This window comes from Heterodontus francisci, chromosome 35 (assembly GCF_036365525.1).
Source record: "Heterodontus francisci isolate sHetFra1 chromosome 35, sHetFra1.hap1, whole genome shotgun sequence".
Taxonomy (NCBI): Eukaryota; Metazoa; Chordata; class Chondrichthyes; order Heterodontiformes; family Heterodontidae; genus Heterodontus; species Heterodontus francisci.
In genome coordinates, this window is record NC_090405.1 from 39,964,723 (window position 1) to 39,991,617 (window position 26,895).

The 26,895-nt window shown below is 41.8% G+C and overlaps 1 protein-coding gene and 1 long non-coding RNA gene across 4 annotated transcripts in view; one reads left to right on the forward strand and one right to left on the reverse strand.

Annotated features, from left to right (window-relative positions):
* Nucleotides 1-1,860, reverse strand: part of LOC137350482 (uncharacterized) — a 97,361-nt gene extending 95,501 nt beyond the window's left edge. The window contains exon 1 of the long non-coding RNA XR_010969438.1: nt 1,695-1,860. This is a non-coding gene — a long non-coding RNA (uncharacterized lncRNA). The remainder of the gene's footprint in view (nt 1-1,694) is intronic.
* A 2,230-nt stretch (nt 1,861-4,090) lies between these two features.
* Nucleotides 4,091-26,895, forward strand: part of LOC137350635 (RNA-binding protein with multiple splicing 2) — a 91,022-nt gene continuing 68,217 nt past the window's right edge. The window contains exon 1 of one of the 3 annotated variants that reach the window (XR_010969466.1): nt 4,091-4,560. Coding sequence is in view for 2 of the 3 variants with exons in the window: in XM_068015401.1 (XP_067871502.1) it covers nt 4,516-4,560 (45 nt within the window). In the remaining variant the exon portion in view is untranslated. The remainder of the gene's footprint in view (nt 4,561-26,895) is intronic. The other 2 variants (XM_068015401.1, XM_068015402.1) reach the window with 2 other exon arrangements.

The window sequence follows — 26,895 nt, forward strand, 5'->3', positions numbered from 1 at the left end:
TTTAATGTCTCATCCAAAAACCAATTCCTCCGACAGTGCAGCACTCCCTCTGCACTGCACGAAAGTGCCAGCCTTGATTTTTGTGCTTAATCTCTGGAGTGGGACTTGAACGCATAATGCTCTGGCTCAGGGGTGAATGTTACCAACTGAACTCACAGCTCAGGCCATAAAAGTCCAACTAATGGTGAGTAAACAAAACGAATCTTGCATTTATATAGTGCCTTTAACATAGTAAAACTTCTCTTCACAGGAGGGTAATCAGATTTTAAAAAATTGATACTGAGCCACATAAGGAGATATTAGGACAGGTGATTGAAAGACCAGGGGCAGGTTTTAAGATGTCAAAAGACTGGGGAAGAGGAATTTTATAGCTTATCCTGGGCAGCAGAAAGCATGGACATCAATATTGGGACACAGGAATTGGGGGTGAACAAGAGACCAGAGTTGGAAGAATGAAGAGTTCTCAGACGGGTTGTATAGCTGGAGGAGATTACAGAGAATGAGGTTTGAGGTTAATTATTCTTCATCTTGCCCCTCACATCCCCACTTGTTCTTTTTTGGAAGTGTGACAGTCGTTGGAAGGTTACAGATATACCGGCTCTGTTGCTTAATGCTTAAATTCTGAAGCCTGAAACTAAAATATAAACGTGACACTTGAAGTGTGATGGGCAGAGATGAACAGAAAAAAAAAATACATGACTGCATTAATTAATGGGGACATTTAAACTTATTATGGCCTGCCGTTTCATACACTCCACCGTGTAACACAGATAGGCCAATCCTAATAGACAGGTCGTACTTGAATAATATTGCCACAAAATGATGATCCCTTCTGTCAGTCATCGACCAGAATAACTTGGTTATCCCGGTACCTGTGGGGAAAAGAAGTGACAAAATACATCACTCTGGTGATTTAGGACATTATCGGAACTCCCTTTAATTGGATGACGACCTTGCAACCAGAAAAATAAAATCCACTGCCAGTAAATATCCTGTGTGGAACAGTGTTCCAGTTCAGTGAAGTCAGCAGACTTTGGGCTTTCAGTGGTTAATGATCTCTCCTTGGGCAGGTACCCACGCACGGTCAACAAAACAGGTTTCCATAGAAAGGAAACATGTGGGGTGATTTTTTTTTTTGTCAATTAAATATTTATACATTTAAGTGGGATGTACACTTAGGTATACACTTGTGCGGTGCACTGTACCGTCAGCGATTGCACAAGGACCCAGTGCACAGATGCATCATCTTAAAACACATGACAAAATAAGTGAAGGAGCAACTCGACCAGAGATAACTTTTGGACGATTTTCGATAAATATGAAATATTAACTAGAAACAATTTATTTCGTTCGGAATCTTTGCATCTGAGTCCTTGAGAGATCCCCCCACCCCCCCCCCCCGGACAATCTGGAATTTTCACTGAATAATAGAAAATCCAGAGTTTACGGAAATTGAAAGAAAAATAACAATCCAATAATTTCCCTGGTTAATTTCGAAAAGTCTGTCCCGTTGTGTTCGCATTAGCAGGGAAACGATCGGCGTGTCTTATAACTCTATATTCTTAAATCCGCAGGAATTAATGTAGAATATTATAGAGTCGACGATATTTTAAAAAAATATTATGATGAGATGCAAAAAAAGGACTACAAACGTGTGGACTCGTTCCCCTGTAATACCTCAGCCCAGAATTTACCTGACAGCGAGCCTTCCCATCCAGAATCAATCAAGTCTCCTCATTTCACTGGCCCAATAATTGATCCCGTCCAGAAACCAAAGGAAAACTTCCAATGGTGCAAACCCCCATGTCTCAGTTCCCGATGGTTGTTCCATTACAATTAAACAACCTGTCTAGAATATCAGAAGGTGGGACCTTGTGTAGAGTGATATTGACACGCTTTCTACCAACCCTCCGGACTTTACCGTCCCTCTCCGAGTAATAGATTGATTATATGATTGTAAGAAGTTAAATTCAAACTGAGAGCAAAATTAACATGAACTGAACATATTGAATTCCTATCTAGATTTGTACATACATATATAAAACATACACGAGAAGTAAGCTTCTCTGCCTGTTCAATACTAATTCACAACGCTCTTAATTTCTACTCTTTCCACTTTCTATTTTATTTTCTGTTATTCTCTTTCCCACTCCCAGAAACACACAATCTTTTACTTCAATATTAGACGTTTGGAACTGAAGTTAGCGTTGGGTTTTTTTTTTGCCAGAAAGAGCAACATTCCGTTGATTCATCTTGATCTAAGAGATAAAGGGATCTTTGAAGAGCTTCCAGTAATTTAAAGTGCACAAGCTGTATTCTTCAGCGGTTGCCTAAGACTAAACGAACCAAGAAGTCGCCTACTATCTGACACACGATAAAGATGTTTGCAATTTCAAACTACGAAATGAGACAAATTATTTGCGTCCTCTTTCCTTTTAAATTGACGCTTTCTCTCTCTCCAATGTAGCTGATGTAGGTCTGTCTGCTGTTATTTACAGTATGGTTTATTGCTCGTGTTTGGTGGGTCACCATATTTTCCATCCCTTCCTTCCCCCAATTTTCCTGTTGTATTGTTTCTCTCCTGTTCTCCCACCGCTCCTCCCTCCCATCCCAATTCCAAACAAAAATGCCTATATTTGTCTTACTGTGTGTTGCGATTACTCTCCTGGGAGTAATCCAACCAGGAACAATGAGCTCTCACACTCAGAGGTTTAATTACACCTATATATGGACTTTGAGACTGAATTTAACGCTTAATCAATCACGCGTTGCCCAAACACTGGCTTGGCAACTTCATTCCCCCACCCACCCAAAACTTCCAACGCACTTTTTCGTCTTCGCTGAGGGATGAAAAATTACGCAGAAATCCAAACATTTAACCAGCAGATTTTACATGACCAAGTTTTTTTTTTTCACGCATTATGAACTGACTCCAAGGTCAGAGAGAGACAAGTAAAAAAAGCAGTCAGTGCCTGTGAATCATTATCAAACCACAACCTCGGGTTAAAATGAAAAGTTCGCACCAAGTTTGAAGATGACACTCATTTTTGTCTAAACTTTATCGAGCTCCACAGTAGTGATTTTAAATTGGCTTTATAGCAACAATGACATCTTGCAAGCTGATCCCCTTTTTAAACGATTCATTTGACCCGGGGCTCTATTGAGTGCGTATATGGCGTTTCCCCTAAAGATAAGTGTCTGCAAGGTATTTGGGAAATATTTTTTAAAGTGACAATTGTACGATCACCATTTTATATATATATATATATATATATATATATCTTTCAGTGAATTAGTTACATTTGAGCACTTCATGTAATTTCCCCTAAACTGTATATACTTCAATGGCAGGGGACGCTTTATCTTTATAAGTACCTCGTGTTATATATCTAAGGTTGTTTAAAGCTCTGAGATTCAAACCATTGACAGATTGGTACTCATAAGGGAGACAGTACTGGTTGCGGATATCTTTGCAAAAGTACAATATAATGTCATATGCCTATACAGAAATGCCCCCTGCTTATTATAATCACCATGACAGGCTTCGATTGGGATGCACAGAGGGCCATTTGAAGGGTTATATTCCATCCTTTTAAAATCATTTTCACCCAAAAGCACTTTCCGTGGCATTAACAATACACGGAGGATTGCCTCCAGGGTTACCTTGATGGCAGCCAGAAACTGCCATTCTGGTCTTTTCCCTAACAAGGCTGTGCCTCATGCTCTCGTCCAGTGAATGCAACATTGAGACGAGTTAACATGTGCGAGGGGAGGGGAATGTTTACAGCGGGACAAGGGAGAGCGAGCACAGCGTCGGCAACCAACGAGTTAAACCCTTAATATTCGAAGGTCAGCCTCACTTGTTTGAGTGAAGGTTGAATCGTTGAGCATTTGAGCAGAATCTCTTGTACAAGTTTCCCCGAGCAGAGGGACAGAGGGGAGAAAAAAAAAAGTTCAATTCGAAAGCACATCAAAAGTTAACTTTTAAAAGAGGGCCAGGACGCGGTCTGATTGGCGCCGGGTTTCCAATGGAGACCATGACGCAGGCGGTTTTGGATTGCCTCCCAGCTGGAGTAGATTGTTACATTAAAATCCTGCTCTCTTCCTAATTGATGATCAAATTGGAGACGAGCTTCGGCGGGATCAGAGCTTGATCGCCTCCCTGTCTAAAGCAGCAAGTGCCCGGTTTGCCCCCCCCCCCCCCCTTCTAACTGCGAAACACGTGAACAAGATTGATGTGAAAAGCACGGGGAATAAAGCGGACTGCTCTTTTCACTCTCACCTTCACAGCGCACCTCCATGCACTTGAAACACCTTTAGTTTTTTTTTTATTTTTATGGGTTTTTTTTTTAAAAAAAGGACAACATATTCCCCTCTCTCTGTTCAAGCACCAGCTTCACCAGAATACGGCACGACCTACACCTCCTGCTTTACCTTGGCACCAGATCTGACCTTTTGTATTCGCACTTTCGTGGGGAACAAGAGCCGCTTCCAGAACTAAGGGGCAGCAAAGCCATGAGTACGAAGAGTGACGAGCCGAATAACAACAATGAGGAGGAGGTAAGGACTCGGGAGACCAGTGGAGGCTGGCTGTATTCCACAGGCCCTGTGTCGGTTTCAGCTCTCTGAAATGCAATGCTCCTAAAAGTTTGTAGACAGTTGTTGTTCGTCTCTGTAAACTGCTGGAATTCTTCAGAAGATCTGAAATTTTTTGGGGGTGGGTGGGGGGGGGGGGGGGGAGGTGGAATCTGAGCTACACTTCTTAAGAAGTTTCACTTTAAAGCCCCCATTCAATTCCTGATGAGGAATTATTTTCTAAATCTCGTCCTATAATTAAAAATATTCTGGCCCATTTTATACGGGTGCTTGTCTCAACAATGCGGGGGGAGGATGTCTGACTTGCGTATATTTATTTATAAATGCAACAGTTAAATGTGACTTGCCAGGTAATTAAAGCTGCGATTAGATACTCGTGGTGTCTCATTAAGCATGCACAAAAGGTACATTTTTATGTTTTTGTCCAATTAACACTCTGTCACACTCTCCCGCAGTGAGACTGTCTCTTAAAGCGAGATTGTCCCGGATAGTCTGATTCCCTGGTCAAACATTCATTGCTAATCGCTTCCTCGCCATGTTCACTGTTCCTAATATCTCCAAGTTCTACTGAGGTCCTGAATTTGTTCCCTCTCGGAGCACTGGACACCGACTTAAAGCAGTGATTCTCTAACCCAGATGTCGGACACTGGGAGTTTGGCATCTCAGCCGCGCTGTAGTGCGGGCACTAATCCGATTTTGTCGCCGTTTAGAATTCCTGCCCATGTTTAGGAAGTGCTGCACAACTTGATCGGGCGAACCGCGTAACCCGGGCCAAAGCAGCCGTGCCTCTATCCTAGTTGGAATTCAACTCGAATAGGGACAATCCATGTGGGAAGGGATGGGAGCCTGGTTATCTCGATAGCAGCTTTTGCGAGAAGCTGCAAAATGTTAACCACTTGTACGGTTTATCTTCACAGCTGGGGGATTTGTGGCTGAAACACAGCCTCCGGTCCTATCTCCAGGAATCTGCCATTATCTCATGTTATCTCCATAATATGGGAGTAAAAAAACGCTGGGCTGGTATCTCCCCCTGGGCGGGGTGGGGGGAAGGAATGGCCTAGGTGGCTCCAACGACTGGGACACAACTTGGATTAAAACTCCCAGTTTGCGAATTCAAGAGGCCATTCAGCCCATCGTGTCGGTGCTGGCTCTTTGAAAGCTATCCCAATTAGTTTTGCTTTCTCCCCCCCCACCCCCCCAGCCCTTCACATTTCTCTTTTTAAGTATTTATCCAATTCCCTTTTTGAGCATTACCATTGAACCTGCTTCCATCACCCTTCTAGCCAGTGCATTCCACAATGTCGTGCAAAAACGTTTTCTGTTTTTTGTCAATTATATAGAATCTATTCTGTGGCCATGTCTCCATTGGGGAGATTCCTCTATTTGCTCTAACCAAATTATTGGTTCTCCAATTGCTTCTGGCTAATGCCTCTTAAAATACTATACCCTTTCTTTTAGAAAAGCAACTTGTATGTTCTGCCTGTGTCCAAGCTATCCCAATTAGTTTTAATCTGGGGACCGAATGATGGCCGACCGCTAATTTCCATTTGGATTGATAGAAACTAAATCTAGATTGAAATCTTTAAACTACTTCCTCTTTAAACTACTTCCTCTTTCCTTGATCTGAGAAAAGGGGTCTGCAGGGACAGTGAATTATGTTGCCCGGCCAATTGTTCACGGCATAGCTAGCTTGGACGAGTTAGCAAACATTTAGATCCAATTTAATTTCAAGGTTTCACTTGATGTCACCAACTCGGGGCTTTTTCTTTCCCTCCATTGCAACCAGTTACTCAGAGCTGCTCTTGCACAGCAGGGAAAGGGCAAGGACCATCCCTATCTAACTGAGGACGTTGAGCAAACCAAAAACTGTACCTCCCGCTGCATGTTTATCCCGACTAGCTGTTTCCTTTCCTGTCCCATGTTTAACCCTGACTTGGCGGTTACCAAGGTAAATGGAATCTGCAGCCGTTCAGAAAGCAAGATTCTTGACGGCAGTGGATTCCAGAATGGTTCAGTAATAGATCTGGGAATACAATCGTCTCCGGACAGACTCCTCCTATTGTTCCCAGGGCAGGTATTGAAGATTTCTCTTCAATTGGACCTTGCATCTCTGAGTAACTCCTGGTGTAACTGCAGCTGCTTTGTAACAGTAACACTGGGATGGGAACTTGCCAGACTTGTCATTCCCTGGAGAATCTCTTTCAATGACTGCCTCTGCAGATGGCCCTCTAACGTCCGCACTTAAAAATGCTGCTAATACTGTCCTAGCCCCTTCTCTGGAGGCCTCAATAATATTCTAGTTTTGTTTTCTAATCACCAATATATGCAGTGATATACTAGCTGTATTATCCTTGGCTGACTTTTACAGTAAGTCTCCTGTGCACAGGGCTGTTGACCATCTATCGCAACCCCCTGGAATTGCTAAGGGTTTTGATATAACCTGCAGAGTATAATTAATTCCACGTGTCAGTGACCGGACTGTTCAGACAATGTGTTGGAAACGCAAAGCCGTCTCCAACAACAACACTCGCAATGACGCGGGGTTGGAGCGACCTGCACTCCAAGTGAATGTAGTCGACTTTGCGAGATTTAAGTTGATAATAGCAGAGAGGAGTTTCAACTCGGCCCTGGAGAGGTTATATCTTTTTTTTTTCCTGGCCAGAGCAAAGGAAGAACCTGCCTTGATTGAAGTGTCACTGACTTGAGGAATTCCAGCAATCTAGTTGCGTTTTGGGGGCGGTGTTGAACTGGAAGCGTTCCAACCTGCCTGAACTAGCAGGAAGCAATTCATTAAGCGTTAGTGCAGGTCTGTTTTTACTACATAAGTAACTCCTTGGGCGGGCGGTCCCAGTCCCAGCTTTCAGAACTATCCCAGTTCCTCGAAGGAATGATTCGAATTGATCTGAACGTAAATGAATACCTGGGGCACAAGGTAAAGCCTTGACTTAATCACTCGATTTCCGCATTCAAAGTTGCTGCTTACTATTGGAAATGAGTCGCAACAAAATCTTGGGATTACACACGAGTCTGCATCTGAAAGTTAACATTTAAGTGGCAATCTTTAATTAGTATTAATATTTGGAGCCTGGGACACATTACCAGAGTGAAAAAGGCCTAAACTGAAGTCCAGTGGGCCTCATGGTTGACTATTTTATTTTTGTTCCCATCCTCATTTATGTTCTGGCATTTTTTCCTACTTTGTTTCACCTGATCTCTCTCGTCTTTAGCTAGAGGCTTATCGAGGCCATCAGGAAAGCATCTGTGATGGATGCTACTTAACACAAACCTAATTCTTCTCCCTGAACACTTGAGGTGATGTGATAAGATGATACAGTTACAAGCTTTGTCGCAGCATCAACTATTTAACACAAGTTGCTTGTCCTCTGGAATAGAAGCTCAGAGACTGCAGAACACTTCAGTCTCCTTCCAGTTTGTCAGGTCCCTTTCTCCGGCCTCTGCACATACTTGACTACTGGAAATCTGAGTGTACCCCTTTAAACACCAAGTGGCCTCAGTTTGGTATGCCACCAGCTCAACTGGTATGGGATTTCCCCTAAAGAGCTGTCTACCAATCCACTGAAAAAAAAATTAGTCCATTAACCATAAATATCTGCAAATACCCCACTGTTTGTTTAGAGATACAGCACTGAAACAGGCCCTTCGGCCCACCGAGTCTGTGCCGACCAACAACCACCCATTTATACTAACCCTACAGTAATCCCATATTCCCTATCACCTCCCTACACTAGGGGCAATTTACTACGGCCAATTTACCTATCACCTGTAAGTCTTTGGATGTGGGAGGAAACCGGAGCACCCGGCGAAAACCCACGCAGACACAGGGAGAACTTGCAAACTCCGCACAGGCAGTACCCAGAATCGAACCCGGGTCCTTGGAGCTGTGAGGCTGCGGTGCTAACCACTGCGCAGCCCAAGTTGAAAGTTTGAAATACACACTTCAATACACTTTATTGAAGAGATTCCACAAATCTTTTGAACATAAGAATTGGGAGTAGGTCACTTGACCCCTTCAAGCCTGCTTTGCCATTCAATGAGTTCATGACTGAACTGATTACTCCACACTCCTGCCTACTCCGATGACCTTTCACCCCTTGCTTATCAAGAATCTCTGCCTTAAAAATATTCAAAGACTCTGCTTTCACTGCCTTTTGAGGAAGAGAATTCCAAAGACACTCAACCCTCAGAAATAAATTCTCCTCATCTGTCTTAAATGGGCGACTCCTTATTTGTAAACAGTGATCCCTAGTTCTAGATTCTCCCACTAGAGGAAATATCCTTTCCACATCCACCCTGTCAAGACCCCTCGGATCTTGTTTCACTCTAGTTGCCTCTCACTCTTAATTCCAGTGGATACAAGCCTCGCCTGTCCAACCTTTCCTAATAAGACAACCCGCCCATTCCAGGTATTAGTCTAGTAAACCTTCTCTGAACTGCTTCCAATGCATTTACATCCTTAAATGAGGAGACCAGTACTGTACACAGTACTCCAGATGTGATCTATCTTTACCCCTTACACCATGAGCTTTTATTTTTTTGCAATAACCTTTGCGGCACCTTATCAAATTTTTTTTTTCTTGGTCAAATGTGACCAAATGACTTGAGTAGTTTTTCTGCAGCAATCGTGTATTGCTCAGTATTAACACCCCCTAGATGCATATATGGATTTCCAGTCAGACTGATACTTTGTAATAGATTACTGAATCTATTGTCTCATTAATGGCTAGCAATATTTTGAAATCACTTGCTGTGACAGCTGGCAGACTTGGATGATTGTGGATTTGGCACTATAGTTTACTCCAGCAAAACTCAGCTCGACATGCATGTATGTGCAGAACTCGTCACATCAACATCAGATGCTGATTACATTTTTATTCTTGGCAAGAAGCTAATGGGACAGTTTCCTTTGTCAACAAGAAACTTAAAGTCCAATGCTTCTCGTCATTGGAATTTTAAACTGATCACTTAAAGCAGTGTGACTTGCCACTATTTTTTTAAGGTGCTCTCTCACCATCCAGCCAATTTACAACTGTCCATCTAAATAATGATTCCAAGCCAAGATTGTGCTGTGCTCTGACACACTGTTAACTTCTGTCAAGTTTTAAATTTTCACTGGCTGAAAGCTGTTTGCTGCATTAAATGTACTTGCTCATTTACAATTTAATATAACTTGGTCAGCAAGTTGCTGTAAAGCCTATAATCGAGGCAAACTTGTCAAGTGGTCCCAGCATTTGCTGTGTTAATCATGTATATGTGCATTAGCTGCTATCTGTAAAAGGCAATTAAAAGGAATGCTGACTAACTGTGGAAACACAATCATTAATATGCAAAAACAAAATACTGCGGATGCTAGAAATCACAGAATATCTTTGGCCAGGAATTTAGCAGTGATGGGGGTTTAATATCAAGGGACTTTCACCTTTCCAGAGTGGGAAAGGGAGTTTTAAAGGCCACTTTTTGGTGGGAGATTCTGCATCCGGTATAAATGACCTATTTCCTTTTCTACCTAAAGCTGACACTCTAAATTTCATGATCACGCAAACACTTTTTCGGGCAATCTGACCATCAGAAAACTGACTGGATTGGGGCAATGCTGCTTTTTAAACCCTGCCTGATTTTTAGACTCTTGAAGTCAATTAAGTGTCATTTTGGGCAGGGCTTAAAAACCAGCATTCCACCCAATCCCATGGGCTTCACTCCCAGTGTGTTGGGTCAAAATCATTCCCTTTATACTGGATGGAGCATAACTTCAAATTTCAGCATTTAATTCTTGTCCAGTGCCTTCATTTGCACTAGATTTTGTTCCCTGAAGTAAATACTTGTGCTAATGAGCACCCTAGCCCATCTTATGGCCCCAGACTGCCAATTCATACTGAGATTGCTGTAAAATGTGTTCACTGGAAACTGATGAGACTTTAATGTCTTTTGAAGCATTCACTTAGTTCTTTTTCTCATGCATTCTTCAATGAGAATTTTAAAAACTGCAATCTCATTGCTTCAGCACCTTCCTTAAACTCATCTGAAACCTTGCTGTCCTTGTCCTAGCTCTCTCAAGTCCAGTTCCCCGATCACCCCTGTGCTTCCTGACCTACATTGGTTCCTAGTCTGACAACCCTTCAGTCTTTGAAATTTTCATGTCCAAATCATTTGTGTCTGCACCTGTCCCTATTTGTCTCACCACCTCCAGCCCTCCACAATCTCTGTACTCCAATTCTGGTCTGTTGCACATTCCTGAATTTTCCTTGCTCCACATTGGTGACCATGCCTTCATCTACCTAGGCCTGAAGCTCTCCTCTTTAAGATGCTCCTTTTTTTAAACTACATCGTTTTGGCCACTTGTCCTAATATCTTTGTCTTGGTGTTAGAATTTTTCTTTTTTAAAAAAAAAAAAAAAAATTCTAAGGCAATTCATTGGAATGATAAAGGTGCTATAAAAATTAAGTTTTATCAAATAAAAACAATGCTGGTGCAGCATCTGTGGAATGAGGTCAAAAACCTGAAACTTTATCAGAAATTATATCTGTTTTCAGTCATTTTTCAAAATGTTTGCATCTGAAGATGATTCCCTAATTGTCTACCAACTAGCTGGTTGACATTCTCATTAGTGCTTGGTTAACTCGGTTTTTCTTTTTCCCCATTAGAAGTTCTAGCGATAAAACTGCTAACTAGTCATAACATCTGAATTGATTGGAGGACATGTACTGAAAACAACTTGCATTTAGATAGCACCTTTTAATGTAATAAAACCTCCCCAGGTGCTTCATAGGAGCATTATAGAACAAAATGACACCAAGCCACAAAAGGAGATATTGGGTCAGATGACCAGCCATTTGGTCAGACGTAGGTTTTAAAGAGTGCCTTAAAGGAGGAAAGTAAGGTGGAGATGCAAGGAGGTATTCCAAAGTTTGGGGTCTAGGCAACTGAAGATGTGGCCACCAATGGTGGAGCAATTAAAATCATCAGAATTATGAAGTTATAAAATTGTGGGGCTGGAGGAATTTACAGATCAAGAACGGCGAGGTTGTGGAGGGATTTTAAAAACTAGGATGCAAATTTTAAAATAGACGTTGCCTGACTGGGAGCCAATGTAGGTCAGTGAGCACGAGTGATAGGGGAACAGGACTTGAGAGTTAAGACATGGGCAGCAGAGTTTTGGATGACTGGTATATGGGGAGTAGAATAAGGGAGACCAGCCAGGAGTGGACTGGTAATAGTCAAGTCTGGAGGTAACTAAGCCATTAATTCAGAATTGAACAACATCCTTGATGCACTCTGCTACATTAAGTTTCCACTTCAGTAGCTGGATTCTGTAGCATGTGACTGAAAAGGTCAGCTGAGAAGGTCAAGGGAGTTGTGGGTATGTTCCAAAGGTGAGCTCTTGCTCTAGTCAGCTGACACTTCAACCTAGTGTAATGCAGGCTGGTCACATGGGAGCTGATCTCTGGTGCAGAAATTGAATTTTGTTTTTAATTGGTTAACTATCAAAGAAAAACTAGAAGTTTTGGATTGTTGTAGTCAAGAGTTAGTATGCAGTGGACCAGATAGCCAGTTCGCAGCACAGAATGAGGCTGTATTAGTTTGTGCTGAATGACCTTCCATTGAAAAAAAATTTGTTCATCCTTTTCCCAGAAATGCACTGAACAGGTTAAGATTGCATACAGAGCATTTGTTACCTTGTTTTTTTTTAGAATATAGCTAGTCTACAAGATGTAGATTTTGATGCCAGTACTACCATAACTGGTCATGTTTTTGGGTCTTTAAAACCTTATCTACCAAACCTCCTTGTATAACTAAAATATCCATACATGGCTATATCTAATGTGCCTGTAAACTTGGCTGGGATTGGGCTGTCTGCTTATCAAGCAGAATAAGACTGCTACAGATGATTCACAGGAGATTTAAGCTACTCTGCCAAAAATGCTATTTTTGGATCAGAACTTCCATAAATTGACTTGCAAGTCTTAACAGCTTTTTGAACTGTTGTATTAATCTAAACACTTGTACATTCAATGAAATAACATTTCTTTGGGTGAAATCCATAGTGGCTTAGTGTTTGGTTTTTTAAGTTGAAGTGGTTATGCAGGAGAATAGCATATAACTGAGCTTCATGGTGGATATGGGTGTTTGAGCATATATAGTGTCTGGAAGCTGAAATCAAAGTGCAGTCACCTGTTAGTGTAGGAAACGGTAACCAATTTGAGCACAAATAGCAGTATGACTAGTAAGATAACCTGGTGAATGTGGTTGACTGAATATTGACCAGAAAAATATATAGCTTAAATGTATTTAAGAGGAAGCTAGATAAACACATGAGGGAGAAGGGAATTGAAGAGTAAGCTGAGGTGGAGTAGGAGTGAGTTGGGCTGAGTAACTTGTTTCTATGCTGTGCCTTCTATGTAAATTATGTCCCAACAAATGTCATTGTGGATTCTTCCTTTTATAGTAAACTATTTTCATCTAGTCTTTCCAAAGATCAATTAAATTCCATCTGCCATTGTTCTACCCACTTGCACATTTTATCCAACACATTCTAACTTTTCCCAGCTGCTTGTTCTGATTCCACTACCTGCTTGGGTGATAACTTTGCAAAACAAGTCTGGAGTGTAATGGAATACTCCACTTGCCTGGATGGGTGCGGCTGCAACAGCACAGGAAGCTTGACACCATCTGGGCCAAAGCAGCCTGCTTGATTGGCACCCTATCCACAAGCACTCACTCTCCACTGCCAATACAATGGTAGCAATGTGTACCATCTACAAGATGCAATGCACCAAGGCTCCTTTAGACAGCACCTTCCAAACTTGACCCCCTACCATCTAGGAGGACAAGTTCCCGTCCAAGCCACACCATCCTGATTCCCATTGACTCCAGTTTTGCTAGGGCTCCTTCATGCCATACTCTGTCCGATGCTGCCTTGATGTCCAGGGCAGTCACTCTCTCCTCACCCTTGAGTTCAGCTCTTTTGTCCATGTTTGAACCAAGGCTGTAATGAGGTCAGGAGCTGAGTGGCCCTGGTGGGACCCAAACTGAGCGTCACTGAGCAGCTTGTTGCTAAGCAAGAGCTGCTTGATGGCACTGTTGACACCTTCCATCACTTTACTGATCGAGTGTAGACTGATGGGGTGGTAATTGGCTGGGTTGGACTAGTCCTGCTTTTTGTGTACAGGACAGACCTGGGCAATTTTCCACTTTGCTTGGTAGATGTCAGTGTTGTAGCTATACTGGAACAGCTTGGCTAGGGGTGCGGCAAGTCCTGGAGCACAGGCCTTCAGTACTATTGCTAGAATATTGTCAAGACCCATAGCCTTTGCAGCATCCAGTGCCTTCGGTCATTTCTTGATATCACGCGGAGTGAATCGAATTGGCTGAAGTCTGGCATCTGTATTGCTGTGGACTTCAGGAGGGGGCCGAGATGGATCAACGTGGCACTTCTGTCTGAAGATTGTTGCAAATGCTTCAGCCTTATCTTTAGCACTGTGCTGGGCTCCCCCATCATTGAGGATGGGGATATTTGTGGAGCCACCTCCTCCTGTTAGTTGTTTAATTGTCCATCACCATTCACGACTGGATGTGGCAGGACTGCAGAGCTTAGATCTGATCCATTGGTTATGGGATCGCTTAGCTCTGTCTGTTGTATGCTGCTTATGTAGCTTGGCATGCTAGTAGTACTGGGTTGTAGCTTCACCAGGTTGACTCCTCATTTTGAGGTATGCCTGGTGCTGTTCCTGGCATGCCCTCCACTCTTTGAATCAGGGTTGGATCCCTGGCTTGATGGTAATGGTAGAGTGGGGGATATGCTGGGCATGAGGTTACTGATTGTGGTTGAGTACAATTCTGCTGCTGGCCCACAGTGCTTCATGGATGCCCAGTTTTGCACTGCTAGATCTGTTCGAAATCTATCCCATTTAGCATGGTGGTAGTGCCACACAACACAATGGAGGGTATCCTCAATGTGAAGGCAGGACTTCGTCTCCACAAGGACTGTGCGGTGGTCACTCCTACCAATAGAGTCATGGACAGAAGCATCTGTGGCAGGCAGATCGGTAAGGTAAAGTATGTTTTGCCCTCATGTTGGTTCCCCCCCACCTGCCACAGACCCAGTCTAGCAGCTATGTCCTTTAGTGCTCGGTCAGTAGTGGTGCTACTGAGCCACTCCTGGTGATGGACATTGAAGTCCCCCACCCAGAGTACATTTTGTGCCCTTGCCACCCTCTGTGCTTCCTCCATGGTGTTCAACATGGAGTACTGACTCATCAGCTGAGGGAGGGCGGTAAGTGGTAATCAGTAGGAAGTTACCTTGCCCATGTTTGATCTGATGCCATGAGACTTCATGGGGTCCAGAGTCAATGTTGGCAACTCCCTCCCTACTGTAGACCACCATCCTGCCAGTGGGACAGGACATACCCAGGGATAGTGATTACAGTGTCTGGGACCTTGTCTGTAAGGTATGACTGTCAGGCTGTTGCTTGACTAGTCTGTGGGACAGCTCTCCCAACTTTGCCACAAACCCCCAGATGTTAGTAAGGAGGACTTTGCAGGGTCCACCAGGCTTGGTTTGCCATTGTCGTTTCCAGTGCCTAGGTCGATGCCGGGTGGGTCTGTCTCATTTTTTATTGACTTCATAACTATTAGGTACAACTGAGTGGCTTGTTAGGCCATTTCAGAGGGCATGTAAGAGTTAACCACATTGCTGTGGGTCTGGAGTCACATGTAGGCCAGACTAGGTAAGGACAGCAGATTTCCTTCCCTAAAGGACATTGGTGAACCATTTAGATTTTTACAACAATCGACAATGGTTTCATGGCCATCATTAGACTAGCTTTTAATTCCAGATTTATTAATTAAATTCAAATTGCACCTTCTGCTGTGGTGGGATTCGAACCCATGTCTCCAGATCAATACTCTGGGTTACTAGTCCAATGACAATACCACTACGCCACTGCCTCACATTTCCATTTCTGGTAACTCCTCTGCATTCATTGACAACTCCCTTAGCTAGTGTTTCAAATTCAGCAAAGTCTGAATCTGGCTGTGCCCATCACAATGCAGCTTTTCCCATTCCAATAAGAGAATGCCTTAAGGTGCCTCTGGACAGAGTTGTAGATTTTTAGTCTAAACCTTTTATTTAGAACATAAAACAGGAGGTATAGAATCTCACTAAAAGATCTGGACTACCTGATTGGAGTAATTCTACAGCATTTTGTAATGCAGGACAGATCAGTCTGTAAACTGTCACCTAGTCTGGATCATTCAGTTGCTGCCAATTTAGCAGCAACTCCTAGAATGGCTGCATTGTCATATGTTGTAGTTATTTTGGAATTGAAAAGGATATCATTATTCACTCTTGGTCCTGTAGAATTGCCAGTTTGTGTTGGTGCAGAGATTCCCACAGTTCTGTTTAGATACTTAATGCATCCTGCTGAACTGATATTGACTTGAGGGGCAGGAAAGCTTACTAAACATTCGTTGTGTAAGGACCTGGGTGAGTTGGTTGACAACACGCTAAACTTTGTTATTACGATTTCTGAACTGCACCATATGGTACAGTAACTGGATAGACAGAGTATCCAATAATATTGAAGGATGAATTATACTCTGGCTAACATGGTTAGCTTTTATCAAAGCTGTTCTTTCAGTTGATTTCTCTGAACAATTACTTGATCTCTTTCTGAAACAGAACTATTGTGTATCTGGGTAAATTTTACACAATTAGGAGATGCTTAAGCTGTATAAAAATACTCTGGGGAGCTGAATCCTAATGGTAACTAGCTTGTCAAACTATTTAAGATTCAGCCTATAGCTTCAGAAGCTTTTACCTAATCATGAGTAAATAGCTATAGACAAACTTGTCAAAGATTAAAAGTAGCCTCGAGTTCCTAATGTACTGATTTTTGTGCACTTGATACACAAGTTGGCCTAGTTTACAACAGGAGTTAGTGTAAGTAAAACACCTATATAGTTAAGACAACAACTGAAATGTTTCACCACTGCTGCCCTCCCCCAATTATCTGACTGGAAGAGTTTAATTGGGAATCCACAAAATGTAGCAAATCTTGACTTAAATGGTAACTGTTTCTTAATCTTGAGTAAAATACTTACAGGTTCTTAAAATCTAAAATGGGCTCTATAGTCACGCTCTATTTAATGAGCTTGTTAATTGGTCAGTGAGGCAAATACCTAAAACAGGAAATGAATTGTTCAGTTATTGGATGGAATGTTTCAGAAAACCTTTCTAAATATAGGACATAGTTCAGTCCCATTTGGGTTCTTAGCCTAGAAGAGGGTCTAATTCTAGTATCCAGTTTAAATTGCCTTTTTCTTTTTCCTCCCCTCTTACCGTATTAAGTCATTCCTCACCTCTTGCAATTCCATGTCAGTAACCCTTCAGGTATGTCATTCAAGTGGCACTTGCATAGTTGAAGACAGATTACCATAAATTTCCACCAGAGGCTGTTGACTAGTCACATGTTAGCAATCCTGAGTTTTATTATTTCAATCCCCTTTCATCATCCCTGTAAAGTGTAATATTTCCTCTGGTACAACACAAAGCAGGGAGTTAGGCCTGGGACAATGATGTAGCAGCTACACAAGCTGATTACTGGAGGAATGTGGACTTAATCCATAAGTGCACTCAACTACTTACATTATACAAGTAATGCAAAATGCTCTCCAAACTTGATTTATGTTTTGAAAAATGCTATTGAGTGAGTGTCTTACACTTTTTCATTGAAAGAGGCATTGAGAACTAACTAATATCCTCTTAACTATGAACATCTTTTCATTTGACTCCATTCAATAATATTGTATTGAACTGATTTCAAGAATGAATACTTCTGAATAAATGTGGAAGTAATCTAAGTACTTGATTTAAAAGTGAGGTATAAATCTAATAATGTATATTAAGATCACTGCTTATATAGAGTGAAAGTTGGTTTTTAAAGATGCATGTCTTCTGCTTGGTGGCTTTAAAATGCCACTACACATTCCAATATGGCCCTAACTCTTTTTTTTTTAAATGATTGAGGTGAGGGCTTAAATGTTCTGACAGTGAGAAGTGAACAGGATTGAGTAACTTGGACTAAAAGTTTCAGGCTGTTGAAGACAACTTGGGAGAATGGGCCTGATATGGTAATACTTTTGTGTTTGCCTTAAATAGCAATATATATTAGGCGCTGGAAAAACTCTAGCCTTTTTTTAATAGAATGCAGGGATGTCCATTTAAGGGTAATGATCAGGGGATTAATCACTCAAATGCAGAAGCTGCCTTAAGATCCAATAGCATTTTAGGTTGTGTAGTTAGCACCAAGGAGAAAATGGTTTTTGGTAGTGCAGCCATTCCAAATGTCTTAGTGAGCTGTTTTCCGTTTTGATACTTTAAAAAAAAAAAAAAATTCTCGTGTAAGTTGTTCTACTTCTGTGGAAAGTGCAGGCAAAGGTGAAAATGCCTGAAATAAAAGGCGCTACCATGCAGATGGGCTTAGAGTTGGTGCTAACAAGTGAAGGTTTGAATATAAAGATTTAACGTGGTTTGATGGAACTAATGGATGCTCCAAAAAACTTTTGGCACAGTTAGTGCCTTTTGAGCAGCCTACCTGAACATGGTGTAGATGAATATTTCCTGTTATCCTTCAGACAATTTACCAGGCGTCTGAGCAAAAGACACTTCTAGTTACAAGTATCTGCTGGAATTTAAAATAAGAGCTGATTTGATTGAAACATAAGAACCCGAGGGGTCTTGATAACAGGGTGGATGTGGAAAGGATGTTTCACCTTGTGGGAGAATCTAGAACCAGGGGTCGCCCATTTAAGACAGATGAGAAATTTTTTTTGAGGGTCAAGAGTCTTTGGAACTCTCTGCTTCCGCTGCCTTTTGAGGAAGTCTTTCTTTCAATATATTTAAGGCTGAGGTAGACCGATTCTTGATTACCTTTTCAGCCCCTTGCTTATTGGGGGTTGGTGGAAATGTGGAGTAATCAGGTCAGCCATGAACTTATTGAATGGTGGAGCAGGCTCAAGGGACTGAGTGGCTGTTGTGTGACTAACTTGTATGGACTGGTGCCTTGTTTGCCTTGTCTGCAAGCAATTTTTCTGAATGGGCTTTGGGGTTTTTAAATGATGTAGCTGATATTGTGACAGCAATTCCCCTTGCTCTTCTCTTTTGTGGAAGAGGACAAGAAGGAGCTGATTTTGCTCCTGTGCCTTTTTTGTTGGAAGGAGTGGGGTGGTTGTGAAGGGAAAGGGGAGAAAAGAATTAAATGCCATTCAGTGGTCTGACACTGTTTCGAGACAGTTTGGCAAGTACTGTACTAAGACTCAAAGTACAGAAGATATGTAAAGTGTTTATCAAAACTTAGTCATTTTAGTACAGAACTTGAGTATTGCTGAAAATGGAGACATGTTGTCGAAGCTTTTTATCTTGCACTCAAGCCAATCCAAGAATTTCATGCTTAAGGTCAACTGTCCAATTGGTATTGCCTTTGACAGCCATTTTCTGGTTCATTCCTCCGGGCAATGCCTTGACCAGAGCCAAGTTGCCTGGTTTAAATTTCAAACAAAGTTTGGCAGTTAATTGTCAGTCACTGTAAACTGGTGCATTCTCCATGGCAACAGCATTACCACTGCTGAATCCCCCACTATCAACATCCTAGGGGCTACCATTGACCAGAAACTGAACTGGAGTAGCCATATAAATACAGTGGCTACAAGAGCAGGTCAGAGGCTCGGAATCCTGAGGCGAGTAACTCACCACCTGACTCCCAAAGCCTGTCCATCTACAAAACACAAGTTAGGAGTGTGATGGAATACACTCCACTTGCCTGGATGGGTGCAGCTTCAACAACACAAGAAGTTCGACACCATCCAGGACAAAGCAGCCTGCTTGATTGGCACCCCATCTACAAACATTCACTCCCTCCACCACCGACGCACAGTAGCAGCAGTGTGTACCATCTACAAGATGCAATGCACCAAGGCTCCTTAGACAGCACCTTCCAAACCTGCAACCTCGACCAACTATAAGGACAAGGGCAGAAAATGCATGGGAACACCACCACTTGCAAGTTCCCCTCCAAGTCACACCACCCTGACTTGGAACTATATCGCCATTTCTTCACTGTCGCTGGGTCAAAATCCTGGAATTCCCTTCCTAACAGCACTGTGAGTCTACCTACCCCAAATGGACTGCAGCGGTTCAAGAAGGCAGATCACCACCACCTTCTCAAGGACAATTGGGGATGGGCAATAAATGCTGGCATAGCTAGTGACGCCCACATCCCATGAACAAATAAAGAAAAACGCCTCTACTAATCAGCACTCTGTGTTCTCATACAGCATAACGTTGTTTTCCCTTGCATTGGTTATTCTTGTGGATTGTCCTGATGAGTGCAAGACGAGAAGCTTCAACATGTCTCTACTTTCAGCAGCATCAAAGCTTAGTTCTGCACCCAACTGCTTGATGACTAAAAAAGTCATTTTAATTGCAGCTTTTCCAGAGAGCATTATGTATGCATAACTTGCAGGGCATTGAAGATGCCAATGAAATGAAAATGTTTTAGATGTAAAAGCATTCCTTCAAAATTTTAAGTCTTGGCTTCTGTAAAATCTTTATCTTTTTATCCTATATTCATGTCCCTTGGAGCCACATTTTTTTTTTCAAACATTCCACAAATGCAAACTTTGTTTACTGAAATGTGTGCAAAGTTGGCATGTTTGTTTCAGAAATTTAGCCATAGCAACTGGAAACATTTCATGCTTATGGTCAGCTGGTCCAATTGGCATAACTAACCCCTCATTTGGTCCTTCCAAGTTTAGTGGCCAAATCCATTCTGTTGGTGCTAATGACCCCAATAGCTCTATGTTGGGAACTGAAACCAGGAGTGCCCACCTCCACTTAAAAAAAAAAAAAAAAAATGCTGGTCTGAATCAGTGGGGTATAGTCAATGTATTAATTGGCCTTGGCAGGGAAATTAATGCCAAGGGGTGAGAAAGTGATTAATGGAGGAAGGGAGAATGTGAAGGAAGGAAAAGGGCAAAATGCATGGAGAAGGGTCTGGGATGGTATGGATGATAATTGAAAGTGAGTTCAAACAGGGAGAGGAGTATTCCTAACTAGGTTGTCAGGTGGGGAGTTAAGGTTGGAGAAGGAGGCCTGCGACCGAAGTCAAGTTGTTTGTAATGTCTCTGAATTAGCTCTGGCTGGGATAGTGTGCCTTTGAACTATAGGCAAGAGTTTAGATATGGTAACAGTTGAACCTTCCCTTCAGCTCTTTAACAATTAAAGTGATGATTAGGCAGATTTATTGTATTGTAAACCTAATTTGTGTGACAAGTATGTCCTAGACCTCATGCATCAATCTTGTCTTTAATTGTATTTGTGTGTGTGTGTGGTCTTGGATGTTGAAGGGGTAGCTGCCAATGGTGAGGCAAAGGAAGGCACCAGAGGCTAGAGTTGCCAAACATTTAAGGCTCGACATCAAATCAAAGAATGCTTTATTTAAAAAGTAGTATAATTTCTTGATAGAAATGGGCCATAAAGTCCAACCAACCCATGTTGGCATTTATGCCCCTTTTCTAGCTTCCTCCTCTCTTCCCTTCTCCCTTAAATGTGTCTAGCCGATTTGCCTCGAACTAGTCTGTCATCTCATCAAAATGAGACTCCTGCTTTAAGACGAAAGTGACCATACTTCTAGTGTTACGACCGAGGGTGGGAGGAGTGCACTTTGTTCTAGTTCCACTTCTGCATGGGTCACAATGTATATTTAAACTTCCCCCCCCCCCCCCCCATTTACTGATGGACTCTTTTTATCCCAGAATAAAACACACCAACCAGGTTTCTTCATTTAAACAACAACAAAATTCAGTTTATTATAAACCAAGTCATAACTAGTAATTAAGTCAAGCATAAACAGACTAATATTAAAGATGGTTTTTCAACCTGAGCCCCTCACACGCGTACAAAATCGATTAACCTGAAAAGTGAGTTGTTTTTTTTTTTAGTGCTGTTACAAAAAAAGGAAAAAAAATTCCACTTGGGCTGAATACTTGTTCATAGTCGAAGGAAAAAAGTATGGAAAGCTGACCTTTATTTTGGTTTGGCATCCCAAATGTGTATAGATAGCTGTCACTGGGATCTTCCTAGAACAGTTGTTCTTCCAGGTGAAAATCAGTTTGGCTTTCCAAGAAATGCAGTTCGAGCTGCTTCAGAGGTCTTAACTGCAGAAATGCAGCAACAAGGGTTTTAGTTCCCACACATTCAATAGTTTCTTGCAAAAGGGAGGAAATAGAAATCTGACCCTGAAATATACAGGGTTTCCTTTTCAGAGTTGAGCTGGATCTTTCATGGCAGGTAAAAATCAACTGTCTTTTGTAACAGTTCAAATTGAAACTACAAACATTCCAGAAGTCAAGCCTCCTCACCTCCTTTTAATTTAAAAAAAAAAGTTCTGACCTGTCACTACTTAAACATCCTCCCCAAGTCAAAAACAACCCTTGCTGGGTGACTATCCACAGACAGGTGCCATCCAGTAAGACTGTTACAAACCAAATCCAGGAACCTCCTGGTGACTTTTTTTTAAAGGAAAATCTAAGTTCAGCATCTCCAAGATTCCAGATGAATGAATCAATGTCCATATTTCAACTAGAAGTCCTTTTTAAAGCATTTTACAAAAAAGCATTCTCGTAACACCTCCACCCTTGGTGAAATGTTTCATTACAAAGTGAAAAATAATGAAAACATTTTAAAACCTTTTCACACTCCTCCCCATTCACTCTTTATCTGCAGTTAATACAAATTTTGCTTTGTACCATCTTTTGCATTCAGATAACTCAAAACAAAGTTAGATTCCCAAAGCATCTGCAGTAACGTTTATTTTTGCCCACAATGTAGATCGTCTTTAAGTGATGGGGCTGTAATGGAATAGTCTGTCATTCTGGTTTTTAAATCTTTGCATAAAGGCCGGGGGGTTATGGTCAGTATATACCAGTGTCTCTGTAGTCATAGCAGGCAGTCTTCAAAATGCTTAAGAGCCAATAATAGACCTTGGGTTTCTTTTTCTGCTGTTGAATATCTTTTTTTTTTGGTGTCTATTTTTTGAGAAGTATCCCACTGGCCTTTTCTATGCCTGATTCATCGTCTAACAGGACTGCACTAACCCCCCAGGTCACTCTCATCAATTGCTACCTTGAAGGGCTTGGTGAAATTTAGAGCAGCTAACACTGGTTCATTAATCAAAATGGCTTTCAGCCTCTCTAGATGCTTGGCACTCCCCTGACCACACTATCTTGGTTTTCTTTTTCTGTAGCAAATTTCGGTGGAGCAGCTATGATGCTGAAATTTGGTACAAACTTGCGATAGAACGTAAGAACTAGGAGCAAGAGTAGGCAATTCAGCCCCTCAAGCCTGCCCCACCATTCAATATGATCATGGCTGATCTCATCTCTGCCCATCTCTACTTTTCCTGCCCATTCTCCATAACCCTTCAACTCATTACTAATTAAAAATCTGTATCCGAGAAACTGCACATCCCCCAAAAACCTCATGATTTCTCACTTAGTCTTGGAGGTAGGGAGCTCCATCAATGCTTGTACTTTTGCAGTTCCTGGCAATACTTGTCCTTGCCCTACTATGTGCCTGAGGTAAGTCACTCTCTTGCGAATTTACTTTTGGCAAGGTTTATTACTAAATCAGCCGATTTTGTTAAACATCTTTTTAGTTTCGAGTGGTCCTTCCAAGTGTCACTATACCAACACATCAAGGTAAACTACAGTTGGGAACACTGGCTACCACTTGGTTCATTAGTCTGAAAGGTTGCTGGGGCCCGAATGCCATCACTCTGCATTGGAAAAGACTGTCCCGTGTGATGAAAGCTGATCTTTCTTTAGCTTGAGGTGTTAATGGAACTTGTCAGTATCCCTTTAACAAATCTACTTTTATAAGAAACATGTCAATAGTCCTCCAAGCAAGGGATTGGGTAGGTGCCTGCCTCTTTCTTTTGCTGCAATAACCTTTCTGTAGTCTATGCAAAGTCTAACTGAACAGTCAGGCTTCAGCACTAATACTAGGGAATTCCAGCTGCTTTGACTGGGTTCTGTTAGGTGGTCCAGCATCTGTTGGGTTTCTGCTTTTACCTGGACCTGTTTCTCTGGACTTAAGCAGTAAGGGTGCTGTTTTATTGGAAAGGGTTCCCCTACATCCACATGTATAGCCAAAGTTGTACATACTGGCTTAGCCCTACAGACTTCTTTTTAAATGTTGAGTAGCCTTGTTAGGGCTCTCGCTCTCGCTCCTAAATATGAAAGCATAGTCTCCAATCTCCCTAACAATTCAGTATTGGCTAACCGGATAGTAGGAAGTTGAAATTGAGACTTGTCTAGGCCACCTTCTGCCTCATCCTCTCCATCCCTTTTATCCTTCACACCCCCTGATACCTGACAGACCTGTGCTTGCTTATCCTTCTCCCAGTAAAATTGTTTTAACATATTGATGCAGCTGATTCTTGTGATCTGGGATGTCAGTCAAATAACTGACTTTACCAATTCTCTTGACCACTTAATTAGACCACCTGAACTGTGCTTTCAACAGTTCACCCTGTAAAGGTAGTAATACCAACACCTCATCCCCTGGTTGAAATGTTCAGGTCTTAGCAAGCTTGGTTTCCCATTTCTTGGTTGTTTATGAAGATATGAGCCACTTTGCAAGCTCTCATGAGCTGTTCCCAGAACATGGATACACAATCTAGTACAGAAAATTTGTCCTGTTTTTTTAAAAACCTGTCTTTAATTAGTTTGAGGAGTGGTTATCTCGTCCATAAACTAATTCCAAAGGACTAAAACCTGTAAACTCATTAGGTGAATCCCTATTGGCAAACAAAAATTCTAGCCCTTTATCCCAATCATAGGGATATTCATGACTCTATGCCCTGATCATTGTTTTGAGTCTGATGGTACCTTTCTAAAGCTCCGTGTCTGTGGATGTTAAGTTGAAGACTGTTCTACCCAAATACTCTTAACTTACTGAAAAATTTTAGACATAAAATTGGAACCTTGATCTGACTGAATCTCAATTGATTGATAATCTATATCTAGTGAAGAACTGGGTAACCCCTCTACCATTACCTTAGCAGAAATTGTTCTCCCAATGGCCTCTAGGAACTGAGTAGCAATATCCATGATCGTGAGTATATATTGGTGTCCTGCTTTTTTTTTTCTGGTAAAGGTCCTACACAGTCTATCAACACCCTAATTAATAGTTTCCCAAAAACTGGTATGGGGATTAGAGGTGCCGGTTTTATGGCAGGCTGCAGTTTTCTCTCAATCTGGCTCATTTTACTAAACTTTCTATTTCCTTGGAAAGACCTGATCAGTAAGAATGTCAACCTATACGTGATTGGGTCTTCCGGATCCCCACATGTCACTCTATAGGAATTTCATGGGCTATCCTTAATTGTTCCCAGCAATACTTTGGCAGGTCTGAGGAGCTCTCCACTTTCTCATCAAAATTTCATTAATATAATAGCCTTCTGGAACTCCCTTTACCTCCACTTGAGAGCTGATTGTGCCACTTTATTTAACTCCGGATCGGCTTGCTGAGCCATGATCAGAGAAGACTTACTGAACATTTCTTTGTGGATTATCCAAATCTGCAATGTTTCAGATATTCGACTACTTTTGTGGTGCCAATTCTACCTCCAACCATGGAGCTTGTTTAGCCATTGCTCTGGTCGCTACACATGAAGGAAAAAATTCCTGGAACCTTTTCCTGTAACTGTTTATTTTTTTTTGTCCCTTTTAACTTGGTTTTTCCATGATTACTAGAGAAGCTACTACTTTTTAGCTCCAGCCAAATCATTCCCAAAGAGTAGGTCAACTGTCTAATGGTAAACTATAGTTACCGTTCCCGATGTTGGGTCACTCTAGGTGCACCTGTTACCAAGGTATGGGTATATACACAACCCCGGTACACTCATTGCAGTTGTAAGGCGAAATACATAAACCAGTCAAAGCTACAGCCTGATCTGCTATATTGTCGAGGCCCTTTTTTTTTCCTCTGCATTGGCTTTGTATACCCCAATAAGTCCCGTGGGTTTACCCTGCAACTTCCAGCATTCTGCACAAAGATTTCCACCTTCTGGCAATGGTAACACTTAAGCTTGTGGACTTCACTGCCACCCTCAGCATCTTCCTTGCTGGCCTGAGTTGGAGATCCCAGGCATTCCCAGCTGTTCCTAATTCCTTTCACCCTCCCACCTTTTATCCTTCTGGTTTGTGGGGGTGATTAGCAAAGGACTTGGGCTTATACGCAAACTCAATCATCAATTTCCACTGCCTGTCTGGCAGTTGAAATCCTCTGGTTCTCTACATAGGTTCTTACTAATGGATGGAGTGAATTTTTAAATTCTAGAAGAATTAATTCCCTAAGGTTCCCATATGTGGCTTCCATCTTTTAGCACCTGTATCCAATGAGCAAAATTTATTTGCTTTACCCTCTCAAATTCTGTCTTCCCAGAGAATCTCCCAGAGGTTCTGAATTTCTGTCAGTAAGCTTCAGGGACTCGCCTGCAATGAGAATAGCCTTTTATCCACCCCCCCCCCCCACCCCCCCCACCATTTCCTAATCTGCAGAAGCCTCAAAACATGCGTAAACTTCATGAGCTCTCCATCCATTTGCTTTACATAAGCAGTGTTCAGTTTTCCTTTGGCCACTTTCATCTGTTTGGCTATCTTTTCAAAAGAAAGGAAAAATGCCTTTTTTTCCTCAAACTTTGGGAGGGCTTGTATAAATTTTAAACAGCTCTCTGCTGGGTCTTGGGCTAGAGTCATCTTTCCTCACCAGAATTTTCCTTGAAGTCTCTGCCATCCTTTTACTCTTAGTTCCAACTTTTTAACTTCCCTTTCCTTTTGCAATTCTAGCTGAAATGTTTTGTCAATTTTTTTTTTCCCTGCTCAAGTTGCTTCATCTGTAACTGAATTTTAGCTAATTAAAGTGCACTACCCTCTAGTTTGCTTTCTTATTGTAAATGTTGTATTACTTCAATTATGTCTGCTTTCTTATCTCCCAATTTTAACTCTAACCCCAATTTTGCTACCAGTGCTATTAGCTTAACCTTGATTAAGTACCTTAAACCACTCTGATGCATCCTGCAGAAAAGTTGCAACAACTGTTAGTCATTCCAATGATGTAGACTTTATTCCACAAGAAACCCGGTTGTTTTTCCTTTTTCCTATTACCCCACTTACAGTTGAATGTTGCCAGTGTTGGGTTTATCCCAGAAAGAGCTCCCAATT